Genomic DNA, 26,021 nt, shown 5'->3' with positions numbered 1-26,021 from the left:
GCCGCTCTAGCCGCCCTACTCGTTGCTCCGCCCAGAGGAGGGCGCGCCGGGGGGTCCTTCCAAGATGGCGGCGCAGAGGAGGAGTCTGCTGCAGAGTGTGAGGATCCGACCCGCTCCAATTCTGGGGGTTGGGAGCCCGGGGGTGGGGGGGGGCTGTCGGGTGCAGGCGCCGCTCCTGTCGGTGGCGGAGTGTGACCGCCGCCCTAGCCTCCCTCTCCAGGCCGACGGCGCGTGCAGCGCGCGCGAGACCCGCGGCCCCGCGATGCCTGCGCATGCGCGCCGCGGGCCAGGCCGCCGGGGTCTCGCCGGGCGGGAGCGTCCGCGGGCGGGAAGGGGTCTGGGGCGCCGCGGAGCCGGCGTAGTGGCGAGACCGCAGCGGGACCGAGCGTGCGTGCAGTAATAGCAATAGCCGCCTCCGCTTGCGTGAGACGTGATGTGCCAATGGCCTTACGTCTGTGAGTTTAATTTTCATGACAGCCTCAGGAGATAGGTACCATAGTGATTCCTGTTTACAGATGAGGAAACTGAGGCACAGAGTGGCCGTCATCGGCCCCGGGCCACGCAGCTGGTAAGTGGCAGAGACAGGATCAAAATCCGGCAGTTTTTCTCCCCTTAAGTTAAAGCCCCGTAATCTCGGGGCTGTACTGAAGCCATGACAAGCAGTGGGGACCCGGGTTTTGGTCCCCCTGTAACTCACTGTGCCTTTGGCCTCCGTGAGAGTGGAGCCCGGGATGCTCCCACTCCCCCAGTCGCCCTCAGGGCTTTCTAGCCCCTGCATTTCCTGACAGGCAGGTGCACACGCAGTTGGCACTGTGGCCTACTCTTGACCTTCCAGGGCAGGGTGCCTGTCCCCTGAGTCCTCCCCTGTTATGGAGCTCTGTGGGAATTGCCTGTGGACTTTTCTGTCCCCTGAACTAGAAAGTGGACTCCTCTAAGACAGAGGCTGTGATCTCTTGCTTACCATTGTGTCTCCTCCTACCACCCCTGTACGCTGGATGCTCAATCAATATCGGTGAAATATGAGTAAAGCCAGGCCCAGTGTTAAACCTTTCCCTTACAGAAATGAGCAGACTGTGGCCCTCCTGCTTGTGACAGTTTTTGTCATTGCTCTTTTTAATTATACATGACAGTAGAATGTATTTGGACATATACACACTGGGGTATAACGTCCCATTCTTGTGGTTGTACATGATGTGGAGTTCCACTGGTGGAGTCTGGGAGGGTCTTGAAGCCTTGGAGCTGGTGCATGAGGGGTGGCCATCACTGCTGCATGCTAATGTGGACTTTGTGTAGCCTGGAAGCAGAGAGTTCTGGCCCTCTGCTCTGTAAACTCCTGGAGGGCAGGGCCCCTGTATAAATGTCCTCATTGTAGAAAGCATCCAGGAAACACTAGCTTGATTGCACCCTTAAGAAAGAAGGACTGGGAAGAAGTGGTAAATAGGGCAGACTGAGCTGTTTTGCTGAGGAGCAAACGGTCACCTGGATCATGCAGAGCAGGGTGGCTGCCAGCTTCCCTCCCTCCTAGGTGTAATTGGGCCCAAGGGACCTGAGTTAGATAGAAGTTCAGCTTTATGAGCTCTAGAATGTGCTTCTCTGGATGGTGGTGGGCTTTTTTTAAAGAAAGAATTGTGTCGTGGGGCATGGTGGCACATGCCTGTAATCCCAGCGGCTCAGGAGGCTGAGGCAGGGGGATCACAAGTTCAAAGCCAGCCTCAGCAACTTTGTGAGACATTGTTTCAAGATAATTTTTAAAAAGGGTTGGGGATATGGTTCAGTGTTGAAACACCCCTGGGTTTAACCTCTGATCCAAATAAATAAATAAATAAATAAGAATTCCATTAAAAACATAGCATCTTGATGTAAGGCAAGGGGCTGGCTGGCAGGGTTGTCTATACAAGGTCCCTCCTGGCCTCATAATAACCAGGACGTTCCTACTTACAGGGGGTGTGAGGGTCTAGTCCATAGTGTAGGCCTTGCTGACCTGGCCTCTGACCCAAGTCTGCTGAGAGCATCTCAGACACCTGTGCTTAGCCACCTGCTCTGTGGCTGCTGGCCCTGCAGGTGTGAAGATGAGTGAGGCCTGGTGTCCACTCTTAAAGGACATTGGAGCTTGCCAGGCAGGGGAAAGGAGGGACATTCCAGGGGGACATGTGTTTAAATATGTATGCATCAGGTGTCTGGAAAGCCTTTCCCAGGCTAGAATGGGTACCACAGTCTGTGTTGAGCAGTGCAGCCATCTCAAGTGACTGGGGCAGTGGGATTGCAGGCAAGGGTGGGGGTTTGCTGATTTGGAGCTTGCCAGGCTGTACCCTGATGTTGGCAGAGCGGAACATCATCCTGAAGAGTTTCACCTCCTCCCTAGGTGGATTGATACCTTAACACATCTTTTTGAAGAAAGACTTTCAGAGAAAGCTTGATATGTTCTAAAGAATCCAGCCCTCAGCCATGCACAGTGGTGCACCCCTGTAATCCCAGCAACTTGAGAGGCTGAGGCAGGAGAATCTCAAGTTCAAAGCCAGCCTCAGCAACTTGGTGAGGCCTTAAGCAATTCAGTGAGACCCTGTCTCTAAATAAAATATAAAAAAGGGCTGGGATTTGGTGGTTGAACGCCCCTGGGTTCAATCCCTGGTACCAAAAAACCAAAAAAAACAACCTCCCCCCAAAAAAACCCCAGCCCTTTCAGCCTGATAAAACAGAGTGGAAATCCCACATGGGCTTGGGCAAGTCACTTATCCCTGAGCCTCAGTTTCTCCAAACCAAGAAGGTTCCTGGGAATATTGCTGGTGTTAAATGAACTCACATTATTCCCCTAGCCTGGCACGGTCACACTCTAGCCATGAACTTCCAGCTTTAATCCTGCTTTTGAATGTCGTTTGTCCCCTCCAGTGTCACTGAGCACTCACCATGTGGTAGTTGCCTGCAGGTACAGGACATTGCTGTGGTGAAGCTTATGTGTGGAGACAGGCAGTGAGCCCTGAGCCCACACAGATGATCGTGACGACACAGTGTCTCTGATCCAACCGCAGGTGTGTTGTGAGGCACACACAAGGGTGGAGGGCCATTTTTGGCAGGGGATAACATGTCAGTTTTTGATGAGATGAAGTGGGGGATATGGGAAGGGAGTTGGAGGTACAAAGGCCTGCCCTTTTTCAGGACTCCCAAGAAGGCCAGTGTGGCTAGAAAGGATCACGTTGGGTCAGTACCATCCAGGGAAGCTGGGCCCTTTCAGGTCTGTGGGTGCTGGAGTAGCCTTTGGATTCCATCCTAAGCATGATATGAAGCTTCTGGGTGGTAGGGGCCTAATGTGGTGTGATTTATGATCAGAGAAAAACCCTCTTTTTAGTGGCAAGAATGGAAACCTGGTACCTGCCAAGTGGCTACTAGAATAATCTAGGTGTGATAGGACAGTGGCTTGGCCAGCTGGTAGCAGGAGTGGTTGGAAGTCTCAGAGTCCAGCAGTATTTTGGCAGAAAAGCTGGTGTGTTTTACTGATGTTGGGGGCATGGCAGAGGAAGAAAAGCCAAGAAGGGCTTCAAAATTAGTTTTGAACAACATTGGTGCCTTTTATGGTTTGTGGCCAGGGAGGACAAGTGTTTGAGGACGGTCATGTAAGTATAAAAAGAAAATCATGGGGTCCGCCTGTAACCGCAGCTACTTGGGAAGGTAAGGCCATAGATTGCAAATTTGAAACCAGCCTGGACAACTTAGCAAAACTTTGTCTCAAAATAAAATTTTAAAACAGGGGCTGAGGATGTAGCTTAGTGGTGGTACGCTAGCCTAGCAAGCCTGAGGCCCAGGGTTGGGTCCCCAGTCCTGAGAGAAAAAACAGTTGGCCAGGCACTGTGGTGTGTGCCTCTCTGGAAACTGAGACCAGAAGTCACTTGAGCTCAGGAGTTTGAAGCCAGCCTGGGCAACACAGTGAGACCCTGTCTCCAAAAAAAATAAAAGTTAAATACAAGATAATGAGGTTGAAATCAGTTTTTTAAACTTAGACATGCGTGTTGTAAGCAGTTACATCTATGAAATCACAGGTGCTAGTCATGCATTTTTTTCTATTAAAATAAGTATATACCTACAAAAGTAAAAACATCTTTTAAAAACATCCATTAGGCTGTCACCTGTAGCTGTTCAGCGGCAGTCAGTCATGCAGTCCACCTGCTGCCCTGGTCCCCTAAGTACCCCTACAGGTGTGTGCTAGGGAGTCTGTAATCACAGCTCAGGGGGCCTTTGGTGGAAACCCTTGGGGCAGTGGAGGCTAGGAGGGAGTTGGCCTTGGAGAAGTGGGTCATTCAGCAGGATAGAGATGGCTGGAGGCTTTCTGGAGAGGAGAAACTGCTGTCCCTGTCGCTGAGCCACCTTCCCGGAGGCCTTTAGTCCCCCCTGTGAGTGCCTTTTTGCCTCAGACATCCGGGTGCTCTCAGCACAGGAACACTTGGCCTTTCACACCATAATCTGACGTGGAGGCTGAGCCCTGAGCTTGGAATTGTGCTTTGTCCTCATGTGCGACCCAGGAGTTGGAGATGAGCGTGGGTGTTTGCTCTCAGTGTGACACCGACACATGTGCGTGTGTAGAGCTCATGCTCAAACAGACCTGCTCAGGTGTTCGGAAGCCCCTGGCAGGTTAAATGGGTCTCTGCAGAAGCTCTTCATGCCAAATAGGGCTTCTGGACACAAAGTCAGGTCGGCGTGGGACCCTTTTGAGCAGCCTTCTCTTTTTGCCATATTTCTCATAAATTTCCTTTGAACGGCGGGGGAGGGAATGCCCTTGTGCTCACTGTCGTGTGCGAACAGCTCTGTGCTGAGGGTGCCAGCAAGAGTCGCCCCCTTCTCAGCTTCCTGGAGGCTGGTGCCCTGAGCTCACCGCCTGGCATTTGGGGATGTGGGAGAAAGCATGCCTCAGGGATGGCAGGGCGGGTGGGCGGCTTGAGAATAGCAAACGTGACCTTTCTTGAAGCTGTTCCAAAGCGGGGGGACAAGCCTTGGCAGGCTTGCTGGTGGAGGGCCCTGGGTGCCTTGCGTGGGTGACTCCTGCCAGAGATGAGATGGGAAAGCTCGAAGCTCGGCCTCCACACTGCGAAGTCTCCTGTTGGTGGGACCTCCTGGAATTCTGGGCCACCTGTTACTGAGTCAGTGTCTGAGATGCTCTAAGGACCACCTTCCAGGCAGGGCTGCCACCAAAGGAGGGCCCAAATGACACAAGAAAATGCCCTTTTGTTAGTGAACCTGAGACACCATTATGGTAAGGACACATCAGTATTTTTCGGTACTACTTAGGAAAAAAAATGCTAATTAGCTTGTAACATACCCTCTGCAGACATCATAAAACAGAAAGTGCAGGTACTTAAGTCAGCAGACTAAGGGAGCTAATTAACAGTACCAGGCTCTGCCTGGGCATGGTGGCGCACGCCTGTGATTCCAGTGGCTCAGGAGGCAGAGCCAGGATTGTGAGTTCAAAGCCAGCCTCAGCAATTTAGTGAGGCACTAAGCAACTAACTCCGTGAGACCCTGTCTCTAAATAAAAATACAAAAATAGGTCTGGGGGGTGTGGCTCAATGGTTGAGTGCTCCCGAGTCCAATCCCCAGTACAAAAAAAAAGAAAAAGAAAAAGAAAAAAAACCCCACCAGGCTCTAGTGTGACAATGGACAGAAGCCACAGGCTGAATGTACACAGAGTGCCAAGGTGAGGCCACGGGGAGAGAGTCTCAGGGCAGGGGCTCCAGGGTTTGAGCCCTGTGCCCCGAGTCTGGGCCTCCATGAGCTGGTTCAGAGTGTGCTGGAGGGACAGGGAATAAAACTGATCTTAAAAGCTGAGAAAGCTCCTTGCCTTTCGGTTTTCAGATTTCTGATGTTCTCCAGGGAAAGACTTGATTTGGTCTTACCAGTCTCTGGGACTGTACCTGTGGGGTCAGAGCTTCTTTATTTGAGGTCCCAGATTGTCTCCTGCCTTCCAGGAGTGCAGTGTTTGGTGGAAATGTCATTCTCTTTTCTGATATTTGCTAATCTCCCTTTTTAAAAACATAAAATAGGCTAGGTGTGGTGACGTAGTGTAGTCCCAGCTACTCAGGAGGTAGAAGGATCACAGGTTCAAGGTCAGCCTGGGCAACTTAGCAAAACCCTGTCTCAAAATAAAAAAAAGGTCTGTGGACATAGTTCCATGATAGAATGCTTGCCTAGCACATTTGGGACCCTGGGTTCAATGCCCAGCATGAAAAACCCCAAACAAAACAGAGTGGGACTGCTGCTCTGTCTGTAGCAAGCAGCGGGTCCAGCTAGAATGAATAGCTTTGTTTTGTCTTGACTTTTTTAATCTAATAGAATGGCAAGTACTACTGGTTTTCTACTGATAATACAGGGAAAGTTTACATTCAAAAATGAAATCATTTGGGTGTAGAAACGTGTGCCTGTAATCCTAGCAATTTGGGAGGCTGAGGCAGGAAGATCATGAGTTCAAAGCCAGCCTCAGCAGTGGTGAGGTGCTAAGCAACTCAGTGAGACCCTGTCTCTAAATAAAAAACGAAACAGGGCTGGGGATATGGTTTGGTGGCCAAATATCCCTGTGTTTAATCCCTGGGAATCCCCCTCCAATTTTTTTTTTTTTTTTGAGAAAAAAATGTGGTAATTTAAAGATAAAATGAAAAGTATAAAATTTATTGAAGAAGGTGTAGGGATGATTGAGGTTTGGGAAACCCTGATCCCTGGCACCAGCCAGATAAGACCGAGACAGACGCGCTTTTAAATATGTTCTCTGGGTAATTTTTTTCTTCTTTATTTTAATAGCAAATCGAGACAAACTAGCTAGGTATTTAAAGTTTAAAGAATGCCAATGTAAAGTAAGTAGGACTTTGCTCAGCAAGAGACATGTATATCTATAGTTGTTTAAGTGTGCTTGTCTCTGGGACTGTACCTGTGGGGTCAGAGCTTCTTTAATTGAGGTCCCAGATTGTCTCCTGCCTTCCAGGAGTGCAGTGTTTAGTGGAAATGTCATTCTCTTCTGTGTTTGGTGTGGGCCCTCCTGCCAGAAGTGGGTTGGTTAGCTTCCCAGGAGTTTGGTCTGGTTACAGTTTACAACAGTCATTTGGAACCCTGCGTAGGTGGCTTTATCTGCACGGGATAGAGGCTGCGTGAGGTTGTTGGTGTGAGAGGGCAGTGTTCAGTACTGCGCCAGCCTCCTGGGATGAGAGCATGAAGACAGAATTAACCTATATAAATCTAGATTTAAAAGTTTTCTGCAGGAGTGTGGTTGGGGGACACTGACACATCAGGACTTACGGGAAGATGTTGCTGGTTTAGTTAACAGCAGATAGGAACTTTGAGAAGCCAGCTAGCTGCCGTCTTTCATTTAATATATGAAGGCTGTTGGTTTTTGTGTGTTAACGTTCTATCCTGCCACTTAATTTCTTTTATTGATTTAATTTTAATTAATTCTTTAGGATTTCCAGGTATGCTATCATATCAAATGCAGATAGTCCCTCCCCCCTTCAGTTCTTATGCTCTTATCTTTTCTCTGGTCTATGTGCATGGGTTGACTCCTCCAGTTGAATGTTAAGTAATGGGGAGAACAGGCATTCTTGCTGGGTTTCTGATCATAATGGGTTCCTAGTCATAATGGGAAAGTCTCTTCTGTTGTCTTTTCTACTAAGTAAGATGCTGGCATTGGGACTGACTAAAGTATACATTTATAGCATATTTAAAAAGTATTGATCACTGGGTGTGGTGGCACATGCCTGTAATCTCAGCTACTTAGGAAGCTGAGGCAGAAGGATTGCAAATTTGAGGCCAGACTCTGCAACTTAGACCCTGTCTCAAAATAAAAAAAAGTAAAATGAGGGCTGGGGGTATAGCTCAGTTGGCAGAGTACTTGCCTCACAATGCACAAGACCCTGGGTTCAATTCCCAGCACCACAACAAATAAATAGATAGATAGACAGACAGACAGACAGACTAGGATGCAGCTCAGTGGTACAGTGCACCTGGGTTCAATCCCAAGTACCTCTTCCCCATCCCCCCCAAAAAAGTCTTAATCAATTTCTGTTTTCTTGATGATTTTTTTCAAGTTGAACAAACCCAGTTCATAAGAAGGGTTAGGGATGTAGCTCAGTGGTAAAGCACCCCTGGATTTAATCCCTAGTACCAAACAAAGAAAGAAGGAAGTAGCTAGATATTAGTCTGACTCACTGTTCAGCAGACTTCCTCAGAAACAAGGTGCTTGCTGAGTAGGTTGATCATTGTCACGTACATAGGTTTTCTAGTTTGGGAGAATTTGTTATTCCCACATCAGCCAAATATGATAAATTGTCAGTACAACTTCCTGCCCCTGGGCACCCCCATGAAGTGCTTCCAGGTGAATTGTCCTTGTGCCATGATATCAATGTGGCGAGCCCTGCAGTTGCCAATTTGAATAGTTTCCTTCTTGGCAAGACAACTTCACTAGTTTTTTTAATAGTGTATCTCTAATATCGAGTTGGCCCATAAATTGTTTGGGTAATGTTTACTTTTTGCTGGAAAGTATGGATTGTTAGAAAGATTCCAGCCCTGGATGCCTGTTCCTGCCCCTTGTGGGAGTTAGAATACGGCAGAAGAGGCACAGTGACTGCAGTATCCATGACAGGCTTTGCATCGTGGGCGATGCATTTGTATTGTTCATCTCACAGGATGAGCTCAATCAACCCTTTGTTTTTCTCTTTCAATACTGAGGATTGAACCCAGGGTGCTCTACCAGTGAGCTACACTCCAGCCCTTATTTTCTATTTTGAGACAAGGTTTTGCTAAGATGCCAGAAGCCCTTGAACTTGGGATCGTCCTGCCAGCCTGTTGCAAATGCTCAGCAGATGTTTGTTGAATGAATATATTAGTTGAATGTACTATAATCACATAATATCACAGGTGGGTTCCCAAGACCCAATTTCCCATTTATGTAAAGAGAGAGATTTATTTTGCTTTAAAATGAGACAGGTCAAGCTGGGCGTGGTGGTGCATGCTTGTAATCCTAGTGGCTTGGGAGGCTAAGGCAGGAGGGTCACGAGTTCAAAGCCGGCCTCAGTAACTTATTGAGGCCCTAAGAAACTTAATGAGACTCTTTCTATAAATAAAATACAAAAAAAACATGTTGGGGGTGTGCCTCAGTGGTTGAGTGCCCCTGAGTTCAATCCTCAGTACAAAAAAAAAAAAAAAAAAAAAATGACATAGTAAGTATGGAGACATGCCATGTTGATGGATTTAAAAGAACCAGCCAGTGAAGATTCCGGTTCTTCCCATATTGACCCATGGGTTTAAAACAGGTGTAATCAAATTCCGAACAAGACCAGGTGGGAGGCGCACACCTGTAATCCTAGTGGCGCAGGAGGATCGCAGGTTCAAAACAAGCCTTAGTGAAAACTCAGTGAGACCCTGTCTCTAAATAATATTCAAAATAGGGCTGGGGATGTGGCTCAATGGTCCAGTGCCCCTGAGTTCATTCCCCAGTAAACCAAAAAATAAAAAATTCCTAACAAGATTTTAAAAATAAAATTTATATGGAAAAGCAAAGGACAAGAACAACCAAAAGAATTTTGAAAAAGGATAAAGTTAGGGTTGGGGTTGTGGCTCAGCAGTAGAGCACTTGCCTAGTATGTACGAGGCCCTGGGTTCGATCCTCAGCACCACATTAAAAATAAAAATAAAGATGTTGTGTCCACCAAAAACTAAAAAATAAATATTAAAAAGTTCTCTCTCTCTCTAAAAAATAAATAAATAAACAAAATAAAGGTATTGTGTCCAACTATGTCTAAAAAATAAATGTTTTTTTTTTAAAGGATAAAATTAGAAGAATCACATTGTGTGATTTTAAGACTTAACCATAAAACCACAGTAATAAAGCTGAGGTAATAAACTGTGATATTGGCAGAGAGACACACAGATCAGTAAAATAGTGGAGTCTGGAAATAGACCCATATAATGTGGCCAGTCAACTTTGACAGACAGACAAAGGTAATTCAGTGGAGGAAGGCTAATCTTTTCAACAGATGGTGTTGGGATAATTGGATATCATGTGCAGGGAAAAAAAAATGAACCTCAAGCTCCTAGTTTCTACACAAATTATTTCAAAATACATCACAGATCTGTAAGATGTAAAACTAAAAACTTTCAGAAGAAAACAGAAGATCTTTTTGACCCGAGCCTGAGCAAAAAGTTCTTAGGACTCCAGAAGTGTGAACCATGAAAGGAAAAAAATTGGTGAGATGGATACCATCAAACTAAAGCCTGCTCTGCAGAAGACACGGCTGAGGGAGTGGAGTGAACGGCTTCGGACTGGGAATTTATTTATTTATGTATTTATTTATTTTTGGTACCGAGGATTGAACTCAGGGGCTCAGTCACTGAGCCACATCCTCAGCCCTATTTTGTATTTTACTTAGAGACAGAATCTCACTGAGTTGCTTAGCACCTTGCTATTGCTGAGGCAGTAAAAACTCAAAAAACTCAATAGTTAAGGAAACTCCATTAAAAGGGAGCTTAAGGCTCAGATGCTTGAGCAGAGAGACAGGTGGCAAATAAGCACATGAAACTCAACATCATTGACCTTGAGGGAAGTTTGAATTAAAGCAGGAGGAGCGCCTGCAGCCTCCTGGAAGTCCAAAACAACAAATGAAACCACACAGCGGGGAGGGGGAAGTGCAGCCAGTACAGCCACTCTGGAGGACCGCTTGGCAGAGTCTGATAAACACACATTCACCGTATGACTCATCAGTCCCACCCCTGGGTATTTACCCCAGAGAACCAAATGTGAATGTTTATAGCAGCACTGTTAATGATCACTAAACCCTGGAATCAGCCCTGTGCCCTCCGGTGGATGAGTAAGTAAACATCCACTGCTCAGAGAATGGTCTGCAGCATGAGGAGCAGCTGTGGGTGTGCACAGGAGCACACAGAGGGGTCTCGGGCATGGTGTGGATGAAAGAAGCCAGCCTCAGAGGGCACTGGATGCACGCCCATAATCCCAGCCACCCAGTAGGCTGAGGCAGGAGGATGGAGGATGGCAAGTTCAAGGCCAGCCTTGGCAGCTTAGTGAGACCTTATCTCAAAATAAAAAGAAAGGTGGGGCCCTCCTCTGGGAATGTAGCTCAGTGGTAGTGAAATACTGTCTCAAAAAATAAAAAGGAAGAGGGGGTGGGAGGTGGCTCAGTGACAGGGCATCCCTGGCATCAATCCCTAGTACAGAAGGGAACGTGAATGTACACTGCATGATTTCACTTACATGCTTTATTTTGTTTTGTTTTTTCCTTGTACTGGGGACACACATAATACACAGGTATTCTACCACTACTTCAACCCTTTATTTTTTTGAGACAGGGGTCTCACTGTTGCGCCAGCTGGCCTTGAACTTGGGATCTTCCTGCCTTAGCCTGCCAAGTTGCTGGAATCAGGGGCATGCACCACTGTGCCCAGCTGTTGCAGTGATCTCTCTATGTGTTAACAGGACTCTTAAAGTGAATTTTACTATGTGTTAATTTAAGAATAAAATAGACTCCCACACCCTGCCAAAATTGCTCCTGTGTACTAAATGTAGAACTAAAACACTGAAATAGATAAATGTAGCATAAAAGCATTTAAAATGGGGGAAAAAGGTAATAAAGCAATTCCCTCTAAGTATGTAAATAAACAAAAGATGAAAATAGTCACAAAAGCTAGACGTAGAGCCTGCTGTGGTGGCACATGCCTTTAATATCAGCTATTCAGGAGGCCGAGACAGGAGGATTGCAAGTTGATACCAGTTTGGGCAATGTAGTGAGACCCTCAGCAAACTAGCAAGACTCTGTCTCAAACAATAAAAAGGGCTGCGGATGTGGCCGGGTGGCAGAGGCCCTGTTCAGTTGTTTAGTTTGCTCTAGTTCAACACAGTGGCAGGACCTGTGTGAACCAGGGGTGGTGCTCAGGTGAGAGGCCAGGCAAGAAGTAGGAATCACACCTGGGCCGGGTTTTGGGTTGTCTCTGGGCTTATCAAGATACAGCTACTCAGAGCGTACGTACCCCATAGAGATACAGGAAGTTCATCACAGATCAGGGCCTGGACACCTGTGTGAGCACGCACAAGTCAGCCGCAGTGATAGTGTGTGGTGTAGGGTGGGAGTCAGATGCGGACAGGCGGAGGGTGGAATGGCGTGTAGAATGAGTCCCCCAGAACAAGGCTCCTGAGCCAGAGGACGTGGAGGATTGCTGGGCAAGAATTGCGGGGTGCTCTGCGTGGAGGGAGAAGGGTGTGCGCAGGGCTAAGGGCTGTAGGTGTTGGCCCAGGAGGACAAGCTGGAGGGGCAGAGGGGAGGATGCCAGCAGCAGAGGCCCCAGTGTCAGGGAGAGGGTCTGCGGCCAGCTTGTAAGTGGGAGTTTCTCAAGTTCAGGCCCCAGTGAGAGTCCCATGTGGGGAGCTGTTTACCAGGCAGATGTCCAGGGCTGTGCCCAGGTTGGACGTTGAGACCTGCAGGTGTAGCCGGTGCCAGGGGACTCCTGTGCACGCAGTCAGAAGCTCTGCAGGGAGGAGTGGGGCTGTGGGGAGCTTCCTGCGGGGCATTTGCTGCACAGCTCCCTGGTGGAGACCTCCAGTTTGCGGACTAGCAAAGCCCCCTCAGGTGTCTGTTCACAGAAGCATCACTGTTCTCCAGAAAGAAGTGGAGCCCTCTGTGCGTGTTGCAGGGGGTGGGGTCCAGGCTCTGCTGGGCCTGCTAGGATTTTGTTGGGAAAGAAGGTAAAGGGAAGCAGGTGGTGCACACTTGTGTGATCCCAGCCGCTCGGGAGGCTGAGCAGGGAGGATTGCAAGTTCAAAGCCAACCTCAGCAACTTAGGGAGACCCTGTCTCAAAATAAAAACTAAAAAAGGCTGGAGGTATAGCTGAGTGGTTGAACGCCCCCAGGTTCAATCTTTGGTACCCCCCCCCCCCCAAAAAAAAAAAAAGTGAGATGGGGTCTGCCCTGGGAAGGTGACTTCATGGCTTCCTGGCCCCCTTTTCTAGGAGCAGCAACCGAGTTGGACAGACGACCTGCCACTCTGCCACCTCTCTGGAGTGGGATCAGCCTCCAATCGCATCTACTCTGCTGATGGCAAGGGCACTGAGAGCCACCCTCCGGAGGACAGCTGGCTCAAGTTCAGGTGTGCATGCTGGCCTTGCTTTTGGCGGAGGAAGTTGGTTTGTAAGCAAGAAAAGGCGCCAGTCTTGCCACTGTCTTGTGGGATTTGCTGATGAGATGTGGCCTACAGGAGTGGCCTCTGTTGTGGTCCCTTCCGTGTGTAATTCAAGGCCTGATACAGCTGGGGGAGGGCATCCCAAGAGAGCACAGCTACAGTGACATGATAGCCAAAGTGGGGGGACCCCAGTGGGTACCTGAAGCTGCAGCTGATCTACCTTAGTCTCCCCAGTTCCTTTCCCTCTCCCCCGCTGCCTGTGAGGCCCTGGTCTCAGGCCTCCTGTGCCTTGCTTCCGCCAGGAGTGAGAACAACTGCTTCCTCTATGGGGTCTTCAATGGCTACGATGGCAACCGGGTGACCAACTTTGTTGCCCAGCGGCTGTCCGCAGAGCTCCTGCTCGGCCAGCTCAACGCCGAACACACTGAGGCTGACGTGCGGCGGGTACTGCTGCAGGTACGGGGTGCAGGCTGCTGTGGTACCCTCGCCCACTGTGTGTCCTCCCCGTCCCTCCAGAACTCGGGTTCTGCAACTGTGAAATGTGACAGGATTGTTCTGAAGACTCCTGGCTTCTTCATCCCACCCAGGGTCAGCCCTGGAAGCCCTTCCCAGCGGCAGGGACTCGCTGCTCCCAGGGAGTGTAGGGCCAGGCAGGGAGGAGCCATCCCTCCTGCGACTGGCTGGCCGAGGAGGCAGCTCGGCTGGAGAAGGGGAGCCAGGGTTGTGGGCTCGGGCTGAAGTATGGGTGGGTACAGCCAGGCCTGTAGGTGCTTTAGAGCGACTCCTTTCCTTGGATGTGGTCAGGTGCTCGCCTCTGACTGCAGAGGTGGGTGTTCGGGGGCCTGGCCTCCCCACGCTTGCTGGGAGTCTGCCTTTTTTCTTTTAATGTATTTTTAGTTGTATTTTATTTATTTATTTTTATGTGGTGTTAAGGCCAGAGCAGCAGGAGTTAAGGGAACAGTTCCTGATGGGGAGGCTGGTGAGTCCCAGCCCCCCAGGGGGAGTCTGCCTTTCTGCTGCTGCTATGTGGGGAGCCCTCCTGGGGGCTCTTCAAAGCATAGCTGGAGGCCTTTGCCTGAGGTGAGGCTGTCCTCCTGGGCCCTAGGGCTTCTGGGCCAGTGGTTCTCAGCAGGCCCCACACCCCAGGGAAGGTGTCAGTGTCACCAGTGTCCAGGGAGCAGGAGGATTTGCAGAAGCCCTGGGAAAGGCACCCTGCTCCTGCAGAGGTTGTGCCCAGCCCTCCTCTGTGCCGGAGATGTGCCGAGGGCTGGGGAAGCTCATCTCACTTCAGAACCTTGTGGTCCCGTTCTGCAGCTGAGGAGCCCAAGGTGGCGGAGCTGGAGTTCACACCCTGCCAGTCTGATTCTAGGTCTGTGCTCTGGTCCTGCCTCCCTGAGCCTGTCTTGCTGTCCCTTCTACGATGGCTCCCGTGCAGTGTGCCTGTCCCTTGGGCCTAAGTTCTTTGTCAGAGGTGATTTGCAGGAAGCATTGGGTGCCTTGCAGTTTGTGAGACAGGACTGCTGTGTGCAAAGCCCCTGTCACATGACAACGGCGTCATCAGTAGGGACATTTTTGGCGTCAGGTGCAGTGGTGTTTGAGCCAGGCTCTGCCCCCTCTCTGTCCCCACAGGCCTTTGATGTGGTGGAGAGGAGCTTCCTGGAGTCTATCGACGACACCCTGGCTGAGAAGGCCAGCCTCCAGTCCCAGCTGCCAGAGGTACTCTTTCCACGCACCCGAGGAGGTCAGGGCCAGACACCTCCACTGTGTCGCTCGCATGCTGGGCCAGAGCAGCAGGAGCTAAGGGAGCAGATCCTGATGGAGAGGCTGGGGGGTGCCAGGGGTTGTCCTCAAGGGGCCTCCCTGGCCTGCCATGGGCAGTGAAAGGCAGGAGGAGAAGCCTTTCCAGGGCCCAAGGCCTAAATCAGTCCTCAGCCTCATCACTTATCCCTCTTGTCACCCACCAGCACCTGTGGGGCCACCACTGAGCTGGGTCACTGCCACTCCCTCACTTCAGCCCAGGCCTCCCTCCTGGTGGTGCCACAGACCATCTGTCCTCCGGGGCTCACATCCTTGCTCCCAAGGGTAGGAGGGGGTTGGTCAGCTGGCCCTCGAGGCCCAGCCCTGCCCTGACCTCTGGTGGTGGGTTGCAGGGCGTCCCTCAGCACCAGTTGCCTCCTCAGTATCAGAAGATCCTTGAGAGGCTCAAGGCGCTGGAGAGGGAGATTTCAGGAGGAGCCATGGCCGTGGTGGCCGTCCTTCTCAACAACAAACTCTACGTCGCCAATGTAGGTGAGCTGCTCACCCATCCAGGCAGGGGGAGGAAGGTTGGCTTCAGGGTCCACACACGTGGATGCTTTGGACGCAGAGTGTCTCAAGGCCATCCCCTGTTTCCTTCTCACTGCCACCGTGTTTTTGTCCCACCTGGAGGTGGGCAGATGCAGGCATGAGATGCCAGCTGTGGGCAGTGAAGGGAAGGAGGAAAGGCCTTTCCAGGGCCCGAGGCCTAAATCCCTCCGGGCTATGGGTTCCTCTCCTCTTCCGCTAAGTCTCTGGTCAGCTGTTCAAATTCTACTGCAGGTACAAACCGGGCACTTCTATGCAAATCTACGGTGGACGGGTTGCAGGTGACCCAACTAAACGTGGACCACACCACAGAGAATGAGGATGAGCTCTTCCGCCTCTCGCAGCTGGGTAAGAGGGGGCGCCCGGCTGAGGGATAAATGGGAGAGGAGACTGGCTCTTGAACTCCCCTGTCCTCCTTTGGTGGCAGGCAGACAGGTGCATAGTGGAAGAGCCACGAGACCCTGGGACCAGCCTGCCTGGGGCTTTGTTCAGCTCTGCTGCTTACTAAGTGGTGATTCGGGGACATATTCAAGCTTTCTCTGCCTCAGATTCCTCATCTTTGTAATGAGAATGGTAGTAACACCTACCCCAGGGTGTTGTGAGGGTTAAAAGAGTTAAAATTACATGAAAATGCTCCCTAACGTACCTGGCACATAGTAGTACTCACTGTTATTGACAGAAACTGAGAAAAGCCAAGGAACCCTGAGATTCTAGCCGCTGCCTAACTTTCCTTCTTTCCCTGAGCTCCTGGCAGATGTGACAGACATGGAGGCCGCTGAGGGCAGCTTGCTGCTCCCAAGGCAGACAGGGCTGTGCTGGGCGGGGCCGCGGTGTGTGGAGGAGGGGCCTGGGCATTCTCATGGGAGTGAGGCTGAGGACAGCAAGGGACCTTAGGTTGCTCTCCAGGGCCCTGACGTCTTCACTTCCTTCTTGGTGGGTCCTCACTCCTCGTCTTCGTGGATCTGTCTCTGTCCCCTTTTCTTGGTGTTTCATGTGCACTGTTCTCCCTCTGGTAGGTTTGGATGCAGGAAAGATCAAGCAAGTGGGGATCATCTGTGGGCAGGAGAGTACCAGGCGCATTGGAGATTATAAAGTCAAGTACGGCTACACTGACATTGACCTGCTCAGGTAGGTGGCCAGCCCAGCTGCCCCCAGTTCTTTGTAAGACTTGAGGGTCTGAGGCAGAAGCAGATTTCAGGCTGCAGGGGTGGGTACAGTTGAACTAGTTCAGAGCACAAGGGTATTCTGTCTTCCTCCCAGAGAGGTTGGTGTAGGGTGGGACCCGAGCCTAGCAGAGTTGGGGTCTGTGAAGCCAGACCGGCGAGGTGTCATAGTAGGGCGCTGGGCCAAAGCCCAAACAGCTGTAGTGCCCCAGAGCCTGGGGCATGAAGCACCTGGCATGGATAGGGATGGATGGCTGGTGGATGCTGCCTGTGACAGGCAAGGCCAGAGTTGAGATTAGTTATCCATTTCCCTCCAGGGACAGTTCCCTTCTGGGTGTCACCCAGGTCCTCATGGCAACAAATTAGCAGTAGTAGTGATGGCGAGCCCTTGAGTCCACCCTGCACAGCTCCTCAGACATGGACCTCCCACTCAGCAGTGACGTGCATGCTGTCACCACCCCGTAGGCATGTTCCTAGGAGGAAACTGAGGTGGCCACCAGTCTCAGGGCTAAGGATGGTTGCTGCGGGCCTGGATCCCAGGCAGTCTGAACTTGGAGCATGTGTCCTCACCTGCCGGCTGACCTTCACGGCTGGGCAGACACGCCTGTGCACTTGTAGGTCACCAGTCACAGCCAGGGCTACAGGGATCCTGCCAGAGACCCCAGCTGCAGGCAGGCCTCGTGGCTTAGTTTCAACTCCTTGTCCACCCAAGGTTTAGGAAAGCAAGTTTAGAACCTTTGTCCCTAGTTTGTGGGGTTCTCTTTGCTTTATTTGAAAGTTAGGTCTTTGGTGGGCTGGGGATGTAGCTCAGTCGGTAGAGTGCTTACCTCGCATGCACAGAGCCCTGGGTTCAACCCCCAGTACCATGGAAGAAAAGAAAAAAGAAGAAAAAAATTAGGTCTGTGGTACCTGGGTGTGGTGACCCCCTGCTACTTGGGATGCTGAGGCAGAAGGATTGCAAGTTCCGGGTCAGGCTCAGAAACTTAACAAAGCTGGGCATGGTGTCACATGCCAGCCACCCAGGAGGCTAAAACAAGAGGATTGCGAGTTGAAAGCTAGCCTCAGCAATAGCGAGGCACTAAGCAACTCAGTGAGACCCTGTCTCTAAATAAAATACAAAACAGGGCTGGGGATGTAGCTCAGTGGTTGAGTGCCCCTGAGTTCAATCCTTGGTACCCCCCCCCCAAAAAAAAAAAAAAAAAAACAGTGAGACCCTGTCTAAAAATCCCAGTACCACAGGGCTGGGGTTGTGGCTGAGTGGAGATCACTTGCCTAGCACATGTGAGGCACTGGGTTCAATCCTTAGCACCACATAAAAGTAAATAAAGTAAAGGTATAGTGTCCATGTGCAACTAAAAAAATTTATACTAAAAAAAAAAAAAAATCCTGGGCTGGAATTGTGGCCCAAAGGTAGACCGCTCGCCTAGCATGTGTGAGGTACTAGGTTCGATCCTCAGCAACACATAAAAATAAAATAAAGATATTATGTCCACTTGTAGCTAAAAAATAAATATTAAAAAAAAAAACCAACCCAGTACTACAAAAAGAAGGAAAGTAGGTCTGTGGTTAAAGCGCGTTGAACAGGCCTTAGGATGTGTGTGGTGAAAGCCAGCCAGGACCCCCACCCAGAGCCTTCTAGTTTCTCGTGTGTCCTGCCCACAGATGTCTGTGCACGTGTGCATACATGTGCCTCTGCATAAGTTTGTGTTTTGTGGCAACTGAGAAGCAGGCTGCCACAAGTTTGGACATACCTTCCTGGTGTTCTGATCTCACCCTTTATTGAGGTCCGGTTGACACACAAAAGCTGTGTATATTTAATGTATGCAGCTCGGTGAGGTTAGAGCTAAGTTTACACCGACCCCCTGTTTTCACAAAGAATGTGCATCCCTCCTCCCCGCACACCTGCAGTGGAGGTTGCTGGGATTCCCATAGGATTCTTTACCTGAGTAGCCCCCAACTGACCAACCCTCAGGATACACTAGACTTCTCTCTTCCAAGTATTGTTACCAGGCACATCCTCACGTGCAAACACACACAGACACACACTAGAGTTTTTTTTTTACATCTAATGACCCGCACATCAGAAATAGTCCCTATGCCCTTAGTCAGCATGGGAATCTGTTTTGGTGGAGCCCCAGTAATAGCAAGAGGCGCAGGCTTTAAGAGGCAGCCATTCCTAGCCAGCACGGTGGTGCCTGCCTGTAATTCTAGTGGCTCAGGAGACTGAGACATGAGGATCACAAGTTCAAAGCCAGTCTCAGCAACTTAGCAAGGCCCTAAGCAATTTAGTGAAACTATCTCAAAAGGGCGGGAATGTGGCTCGTGGTTAAGTGCCCGTGGGGTCAATCACTGGTATAAAAGAGAACACACAAGTGTGCACATGCTACCTCTTGCTGCTCTGCCCTGCAGCCTGCCAGGGCTGAGCTCTTGGGGGTAGGAGGATGGAGCAGGGCCAGAAGCCAGCACTGGGCCTTTGCTGTCTTGACCCCCCAGCCTGCCAGTTTTTCTTGCCCTCTGAGCTTTATTCTAGCAACTCACTTTCTCTTGCCTCTCTTTCTTTCCCTCTCACCAACTCATGCGTTTTATTTTACACTCTGGGTGTAGATTCTTCCCCTCAGCAGACTCAACATTCACCTGGAGACCTTTCCACACAAAGTCCTCCCTCCACTCTCTCCCCATAGTGCTGCCAAGTCCAAACCCATCATCGCAGAGCCAGAAATCCATGGTGCACAGCCTCTGGACGGGGTGACCGGCTTCCTGGTCCTGATGTCTGAGGGGCTGTACAAGGCCCTGGAGGCTGCCCATGGGCCTGGCCAAGCCAACCAGGTGAGCTGGTCGGGACAGAGCTGGCAACCACGGGGCATGACTGGCTGGCCTGCAGGGTGGGTGCTCCCCTGGCAGCCCAGAGCACTGATCCCCAGATGCCATCACCAGACACCTTTTCTGAGTGCAGAGCTGAGGGAAGGGACAGCCCAGAGCTTGGGCTGGGGATGTGGTAGAGCACTTGCCTAGCACGCGTGGGGCCCTGGGTTCCGTCCTCAGCACCACCAAAAAGAAAGGCCCATAGCTCTGAAAACACCTGTCCCTCCCAAAGCTCTGTTCCTGGGTGAGCAGCAGTATCAGCGCCCAGGGCCCTCAGGCCTGAGGGCAGAGGGCAAGAGGGCAGTGAGTTCCCCCTGGCAGCCTTGCTCTGGGGTGCTGGACAGAGGCCTGGGCCCAGGAGGGCAGTGGGTCAGGCTTGTTTCCCTTTCCAGGAGGGGTTCTCTGGGGCTTCAGTTCCTGGTCAGAACACCAGAGTGTCCTCCCTCCTGTAGTGGATGGGGAGGGTGACATCTCCCTTGGAGGGACCGTGGTGAGGTCAGGCGTGGGTTTATTTCTTCTGCACCGTGGCAGGAAGTGGGACTTGCAGGCAGGTGTTCAGGAGGAGGCCGCCCTCGCCTAGCCTTGGGTTGTGTTTGGTGTCTTCCTCCATCAGCAGTGGGTATGATGGGAGGCTCACCTTTTCTGCCTCATCCTTTTTCACTAAAAGGAAGAAGTCTTAAGTGCCTGACTATCCCTGATCCCTGTGCTCAAGGTTTGCCCACCATTTTATCTTATTATTCATCCCAGCAGCCTCCTAACAAGAGGGGCCGGTGGCTTACTTAGTTCTATTCAGGATCTTCCCTGAGGTGACACCGCTGATGGCAGTGGAGCTGGGTTCCTCAGGTCCAGGTCCAGGTCCAGGTCAAGGACATTGCCCTTAATTGCCCTCCCTTCCTGCCTCCAAGAAGCTGGAGCCAAAGACTGGGTGCAGTAGTGATGCCTGTTATCCAGCAACTCAGGAGGCTGAGGCAGGAGGATTACACTTCAAGACCAGCCTCAGCAACTTTGTGAGACGCTGTTTCAAAAAGTAATAATGACTGTGTACAGAGCTCCGTGATAGAGCACCCTTGGCCCAGTAATGGGGGAGCAGGCTGTAGCCAGCCCTCATGTAGAGGATTTTGTGCTTCTAATTTTTTATTTTTTGGTACTGGGGACTGAGTCAGTACTAGCTCTACCACTGAGCCATATCATCAGCCCTTTTTATTGTTTATTTTGAGGGCCTTACTAAAACTGGCCTTGAATTTACAACCCTCCTGCCTCAGCCTCCTGAGTAAAATGGGATTAGATCCATTTTTGATGTTTTCATCAGTGTGGTTTTCTTTTTCTTTCATTTTTTTTGTCTAATCAATAGAATTTTCCAGTGGCTTCTACTGGGTTCTAGATTATGCTGGACAGGGGATTTATCTGAAGGCAAGAACAGTGTCTTTGTTCCACATCCCTAATTGCTAATAAAATGCCTGATCTGGTGCATCATAGCCTACATGAAGTCTTTCCAGAAGGAATTCCTTACTGATGTGCATCTACACTGGGCCCCGTGGTAGTGTGCAGAGTGCTATCACGTCCGTGTTATGTAACCCTCATAATGACCGGCAAGGTGGATATTACCCATTTAAACAATCAGAGAGGTCACAAGGTCACACATTTTTTCTAATGAGAAAGTTCTTAATACTCTTAATACTCTGGTTTCTCTTTGGATCATATAAATCTTTTGCCTTTTGCTAATGAGAAAGTTCCAGAAGGATTATCCTGAATGCCTTGACAAGCCCAGATTATTGGCTTGGCTAACGGGGTACTTCCTCCACCTGCTGGTCTGGTAAAACCTAAGTCTCTCAAAGAAGGCTCTGGAGTGACCACCCCCAGTCCCTTGGCCACCCCTCATTCCTCACCAGGTTCATTGCCCTGTCCCCAGGAGATTGCTGCAATGATTGACACTGAGTTCGCCAAGCAGACCTCCCTGGACGCAGTGGCCCAGGCTGTGGTGGACCGGGTGAAGCGCATCCATGGTGACACCTTCGCCAGTGGTGGGGAGCGTGCCAAGTTCTGCCCACGGCACGAGGACATGACCCTGCTGGTGAGGAACTTTGGCTACCCGCTGGGTGAAATGAGCCAGCCCACACCAACCCAGGCCCCAGGTATGTGTACCTTATAGAGAGGCTGTAGGTGGGTGCAGAGCCGCTGAGCCTTGGACTCGCACCTGGAGTGCAGGTGGAGCTAGGAGGTTTGGGTTGCAGTTCTAACCCAGCCCCTGACCTCCAGCCTCTGAGCTGCCCCTTGTTGTTTTGTTTTGTTTTATTTATTTATTTTTTGGTACCAGGGATTGAACCTGGGATGCTTAACCAAGAGCCACATCCTCAGCTCTTTTTTTTTTTTTTTAATATTTTTTAGTTGTTGATGAACTTTTATTTTATTTATTTGTATGTGGTGCTAAGAATCAAACCCAGTGCCTCACACATGTTAGGCAAGCGCGTTACCACTGAGCCACAACCCCAGCCCCCTCAGCTATTTTTTATATTTTATTAAAGGCAGGATCTCACTGAGTTGATTAGGGTCTTGCTGCTAAGGCCGGCTTTGAACTCGTAATCCTCCTACGTCAGCCTCCCAAGCTGCTGGGATTACAGGCGTGCGCCTTTACACCTGGTTGCCCCTTTATTCCTTCTGTATGTGAAATGAGGGTAGCACCATCTGCCCTGTCCTCCTGCAGACCTAAGGGGTGAACGGGTGGTGTGCAGGGTCACAGAGGCACATGAAGGTGATAGCACCCCTGGCTGAGGGCCCGCGAGGCCAGATCCTGACCTGCATTGCTTGCTGTAGTCCCTGTGAGCAACCGTAAGGACAGGAAGAGGAAACAGTTTCAGAGCAAAGGGACCTGGGTAAGATTAGGTACTGGACAGATGGTCAGGCCGCAGCATCTGGCTCTGTCTCTGGCCTTGTTGGACAGGGGAGACGTGTTACTTTCTTCCTTTTTCCTTTTAATTCTTAAATCATAAGCGCAGAGGTGGTCGTGCCTTGGGGTGTCCCTCCCAAGGCATCACTGGGCTCCTCAGGGCTGACTTCCTTTTCTTTTTTCAACAAGGAAACCTTGGAGCCCAGGCATCGCTGATGCTTTGTGCCCCTGGGCTTGCTGGAGTTTCTCAGGCTCACTGTTCCTGCAGCCATGTTTGCATTGGGTCGAGATCCACTAGGAGCAGACCATCCTTGGATCATCCACGGGAAGCCGGGCCCTTGATTCCATTGAGCACCAGTGGCTTCCCTGGTGGAGGGAGGTCCCAGCCTGTCTGGAAGAGTCTCTGCCAAGGGACACTCCTGGGCTGCCCCAAGGGGCAAGGACTGCGCCAGGGCTTGAAGGGTTTCAGCCCCCAGGTGCTCCTCAGGCCCCAGAGTAGCCCTACCCCTCCTCCTGATCTGGTGCCCAATGCTCTCTTCCCCCTACAGCTGCAGGGGGCCGCGTGTACCCCGTGTCCGTGCCCTACTCGAGTGCCCAGAGCACCAGCAAGACTAGCGTGACCCTCTCCCTCGTCATGCCCTCCCAGGGCCAGATGGTCAACGGGGCCCACAGTGCTTCCACCCTGGACGAAGCCACTCCCACGCTCACCAAGTAAGCCCTCGTGCCCCAGGGAGAGAACACAGGCAAGCCCTGGGGCCCTGGCTGAGGGAGATCTCCTTAGAGCCCAGGGCAGGAAGAGGTGGCACTGTTGGTCCAGCAGCTGGATGAAGCTGGACCTGGGGGGGGGACTGCAGGGGGACTGCCAGGGAGCGGGGCTGCTGAAGGTGCCAGCCCGCTGCTCTGCCTGCTGGGGCCTGTGTTCTGGCTTTTGTTCACCGGGACATGCTGTCATTCTTCTCCCTGTGGCCTGGCCTGGCACGGCTGCTGCTCTCAACTGTGATGCCCAGAGTCCAGCTTCTGAGGGGGCTGTCTAGATTAAGAGGGGTGCATGGAGGCCGCAGCCTGGGTGGGATCCCGGGGGCACCTCCGTGCAGAGCTGCCTGACAGGCCTGGTGTCCACCACCCACACACCCCCCACCCCAGGAAGGGGGGAACACAAATCTGGTTTCCACATTCCAGCACCGAATAATAGAGATGCCACACCCAGCCCGTCCCAGGGTGGCTGACAGGATGTGGCCAATTACAAGTGGCTGAAAGGAGGGAGTGGCCTGTTTTCCTCCACTCTGCAGGGGTCCTTCCTTCCCTTGCCTCCCCCCCTGCTGTCTTTGCTGTCCTTGTTGTGGCCGCCCCTGCGGGTAGGAGCCTGCCAGGCAGCCAAGCTCCACCTCCAGCACAGGGTCAGGGTGGCCGATCCATCACCCCTGTGGGGCTGCCCCAGGAAGCCACCAGCTGTGTCCACAAGGCAGAGCCTGATGGCCGTGGACTGTCCCAGATAAGACAGGACACTCAGCATCCTCTGCCTCTGGCCTCCTGGGCTGGGTGTCCTGGGCATTGACAGGTCAGCGGCTAACAGATAGTTCTGTGTAAGAGAAGGTGGATGTCCAAGGCCTTGGAGAGCATGGGCACCTGTCCCTGTGTGGCCAGGGAAGGAGCAGGGGGAGGGGAGTGGAGGCAGGTGTCTGGAAGGGACTGGCTGCCTGTGCTCAGTGGGCCGAGGGTGGGGTGCGGTGGAGGCGTGGCCAGGCAGACTGGGAGGCTGGCAGGGGTGTGTGTCTGCCTGTCCCACAGGAGCCACTCACCAGGAGTGGCTGCTTCTACACTGGAACCGGGTGTTCTGTTCGGCCTGAGTTGATTTAAACAGCCACATGCGGCCAGTCCTTAAGACACATGTCTGACATTTTATCTGTCCTTCTGCGGCCACTTTTGCCAGAGATTCCTGTGGCCCAAGGGCCTGGTGAGTCAGGGAATGCTCTGTCCCCAGGCCGGGGACCAAGGCCCCCTGACCCAGCCATCCCAGAGTGGCTCTCCCCTCTTGTCCCTGCAGCCAGAGCCCGACGCTGACCCTGCAGTCCACCGACACGCGCACCCAGAGCAGCAGCTCCAGCTCTGATGGCGGCCTCTTCCGCTCCCGGCCCGCCCACTCGCTCCCGCCTGGGGAGGACGGCCGTGTGGAGCCCTACGTGGATTTCGCTGAATTTTATCGCCTTTGGAGCGTGGACCACGGCGAGCAGAGCGTGATGACGGCGCCGTAGCCTGGCCGGCGACTGTAGCCCAGTGGACCTCGAGTGAGGGCAGGAGCCAGCTCTGGTTCAGCCTTTCCTGACTGCCTGTGCCCAGGAGCAGGGGCACTCCCGTCCTCGGCCTGCACCGGCCTCTGCCCCGTGGCTCTTGGGCTGTAGAGCTGCAGGTGCAGACTGTGCTGCTTGTCCACGCCTTGTCACCTCGCGGGAGGCTGGAGGCCACTCCTGGCCGCAGCCTCAGCCAGGACATTGCTGTTCCTCAGAGCAAGGGCCCAAGTGTGGAAGCTGCAGCTGGCCTGCAGGCCACCGGGAATTCCTTCAGCCCTGCAGCAGCGTGGGAAGAGGCTGTCCTGTGGGCCCCGAGTGCCACCATCTCCTGTAAAATAACCTGGGCCACTGCTAGCGCCCCTCCACTCCCAGGAGGTGGTTTCCCCTCTCCAGCTTCTCAGCCTCGTGCTCCCATGGCCACAGGGACGAGGTCAGACAGAGAGGCCCCGAGAGAACTGGCCTAAGAGAAGCCCCGGAGCTGCCAGAGGGGCGTGCACTGGGTAGCTGGGCCTTCCCAAGAGGGTGCGGGAGAGGTGAGGCCGAGCCCCACTGAGCTGTGAAGAGGCAGGGGAGGCCCAAGTCAGTGAGCCAGTTCCACCCTGCATCCTCCCTACTGGTGCTAGGGAGGCCACGTTAGGAACAGATGAGGTGCGCGGCCTTTACACTGAGGACGATTCTGGAGGTCTCTGGTTGACACACTGCCTGTGGGTCAGGCTGAGGGGCGTGGTCAAAAGAGAAAAGAGCAAAAACTGGTTCCACGAGGGAAGAGGTGCCTCAAGGCCTTGAAGGGGAAGGACTGGGCTGGCCAGGCCTGGGCTGCACCTCTTCACACAGTCTGTCTCCACTGGAGGGACACCGCCAGGGCTGCCAGACAGGGTTGCCATTCCCATTTTCAGAGGAGGAAACAGAGACTTGCTCCTGGCCAATGTCACACCATCGATGGCAGAGCTGGAGCTCAGGCCTGTGGCTTCTTTAGAGTCTGCAACCCATGATGTCCCTCTGGCCAGGGACCTGCCTGAACAGCCCCAGTGTGCTTATTCTCTGCAGTGTGGAGGCCGGCCCCAGGGTCCTCTGCCCACTCCATGATCCCAAAGTCCATTTCTGCAGCAGAACTGAGACCAGTGCAGTGCCAGGGACAGGCCGAGTCTCCTGGGAAAGCAGAGGAAAGGCCCCTGTGAAGCCACCCATTGCTCTCCTGCAGGGAGCAGGTTAAACCGTCACAAAGGCTCTGGAACAAAGGGAATTCTCCCAGGAATGTCTCTGTCGCTGTTTGGTCTCTAGCAATAGAGTCCTGTTTCTAATGCAGTAAAGTCACACACGGTGGCGTCA

At 52.0% G+C, this 26,021-nt stretch overlaps 1 protein-coding gene across 1 annotated transcript; it reads left to right on the top strand.

Annotated features, from left to right (window-relative positions):
• Tab1 (TGF-beta activated kinase 1 (MAP3K7) binding protein 1) lies at positions 1 to 26,021 on the top strand. Its single transcript, XM_027929247.2, has 11 exons — positions 1 to 97; positions 12,983 to 13,119; positions 13,455 to 13,608; positions 14,782 to 14,868; positions 15,303 to 15,441; positions 15,730 to 15,843; positions 16,512 to 16,623; positions 19,340 to 19,484; positions 21,430 to 21,652; positions 22,953 to 23,115; positions 24,449 to 26,021. The coding sequence occupies exons 1-11, from the start codon at positions 65 to 67 to the stop codon at positions 24,654 to 24,656; spliced, it is 1,515 nt and encodes a 504-aa protein (XP_027785048.1). The 5' UTR covers positions 1 to 64; the 3' UTR covers positions 24,657 to 26,021.

The sequence above is a fragment of the Marmota flaviventris genome, chromosome 3, assembly GCF_047511675.1.
Source record: "Marmota flaviventris isolate mMarFla1 chromosome 3, mMarFla1.hap1, whole genome shotgun sequence".
In the NCBI taxonomy this organism is placed as follows: domain Eukaryota; kingdom Metazoa; phylum Chordata; class Mammalia; order Rodentia; family Sciuridae; genus Marmota; species Marmota flaviventris.
Note: the sequence above shows the minus strand (reverse complement) of the source record. Positions and strands in the feature narration are given on the sequence as shown.

Bases quoted from the DNA above. Each gene is read 5' to 3' on its own strand.
- Tab1 (XM_027929247.2), top strand. From the start codon at position 65: ATGGCGGCGCAGAGGAGGAGTCTGCTGCAGAGT. The intron at 15,442-15,729 runs GTGAGCTGCTCA...ATTCTACTGCAG, and splicing joins ACTCTACGTCGCCAATGTAG to GTACAAACCGGGCACTTCTA. The intron at 16,624-19,339 runs GTAGGTGGCCAG...CTCTCCCCATAG, and splicing joins ACTGACATTGACCTGCTCAG to TGCTGCCAAGTCCAAACCCA.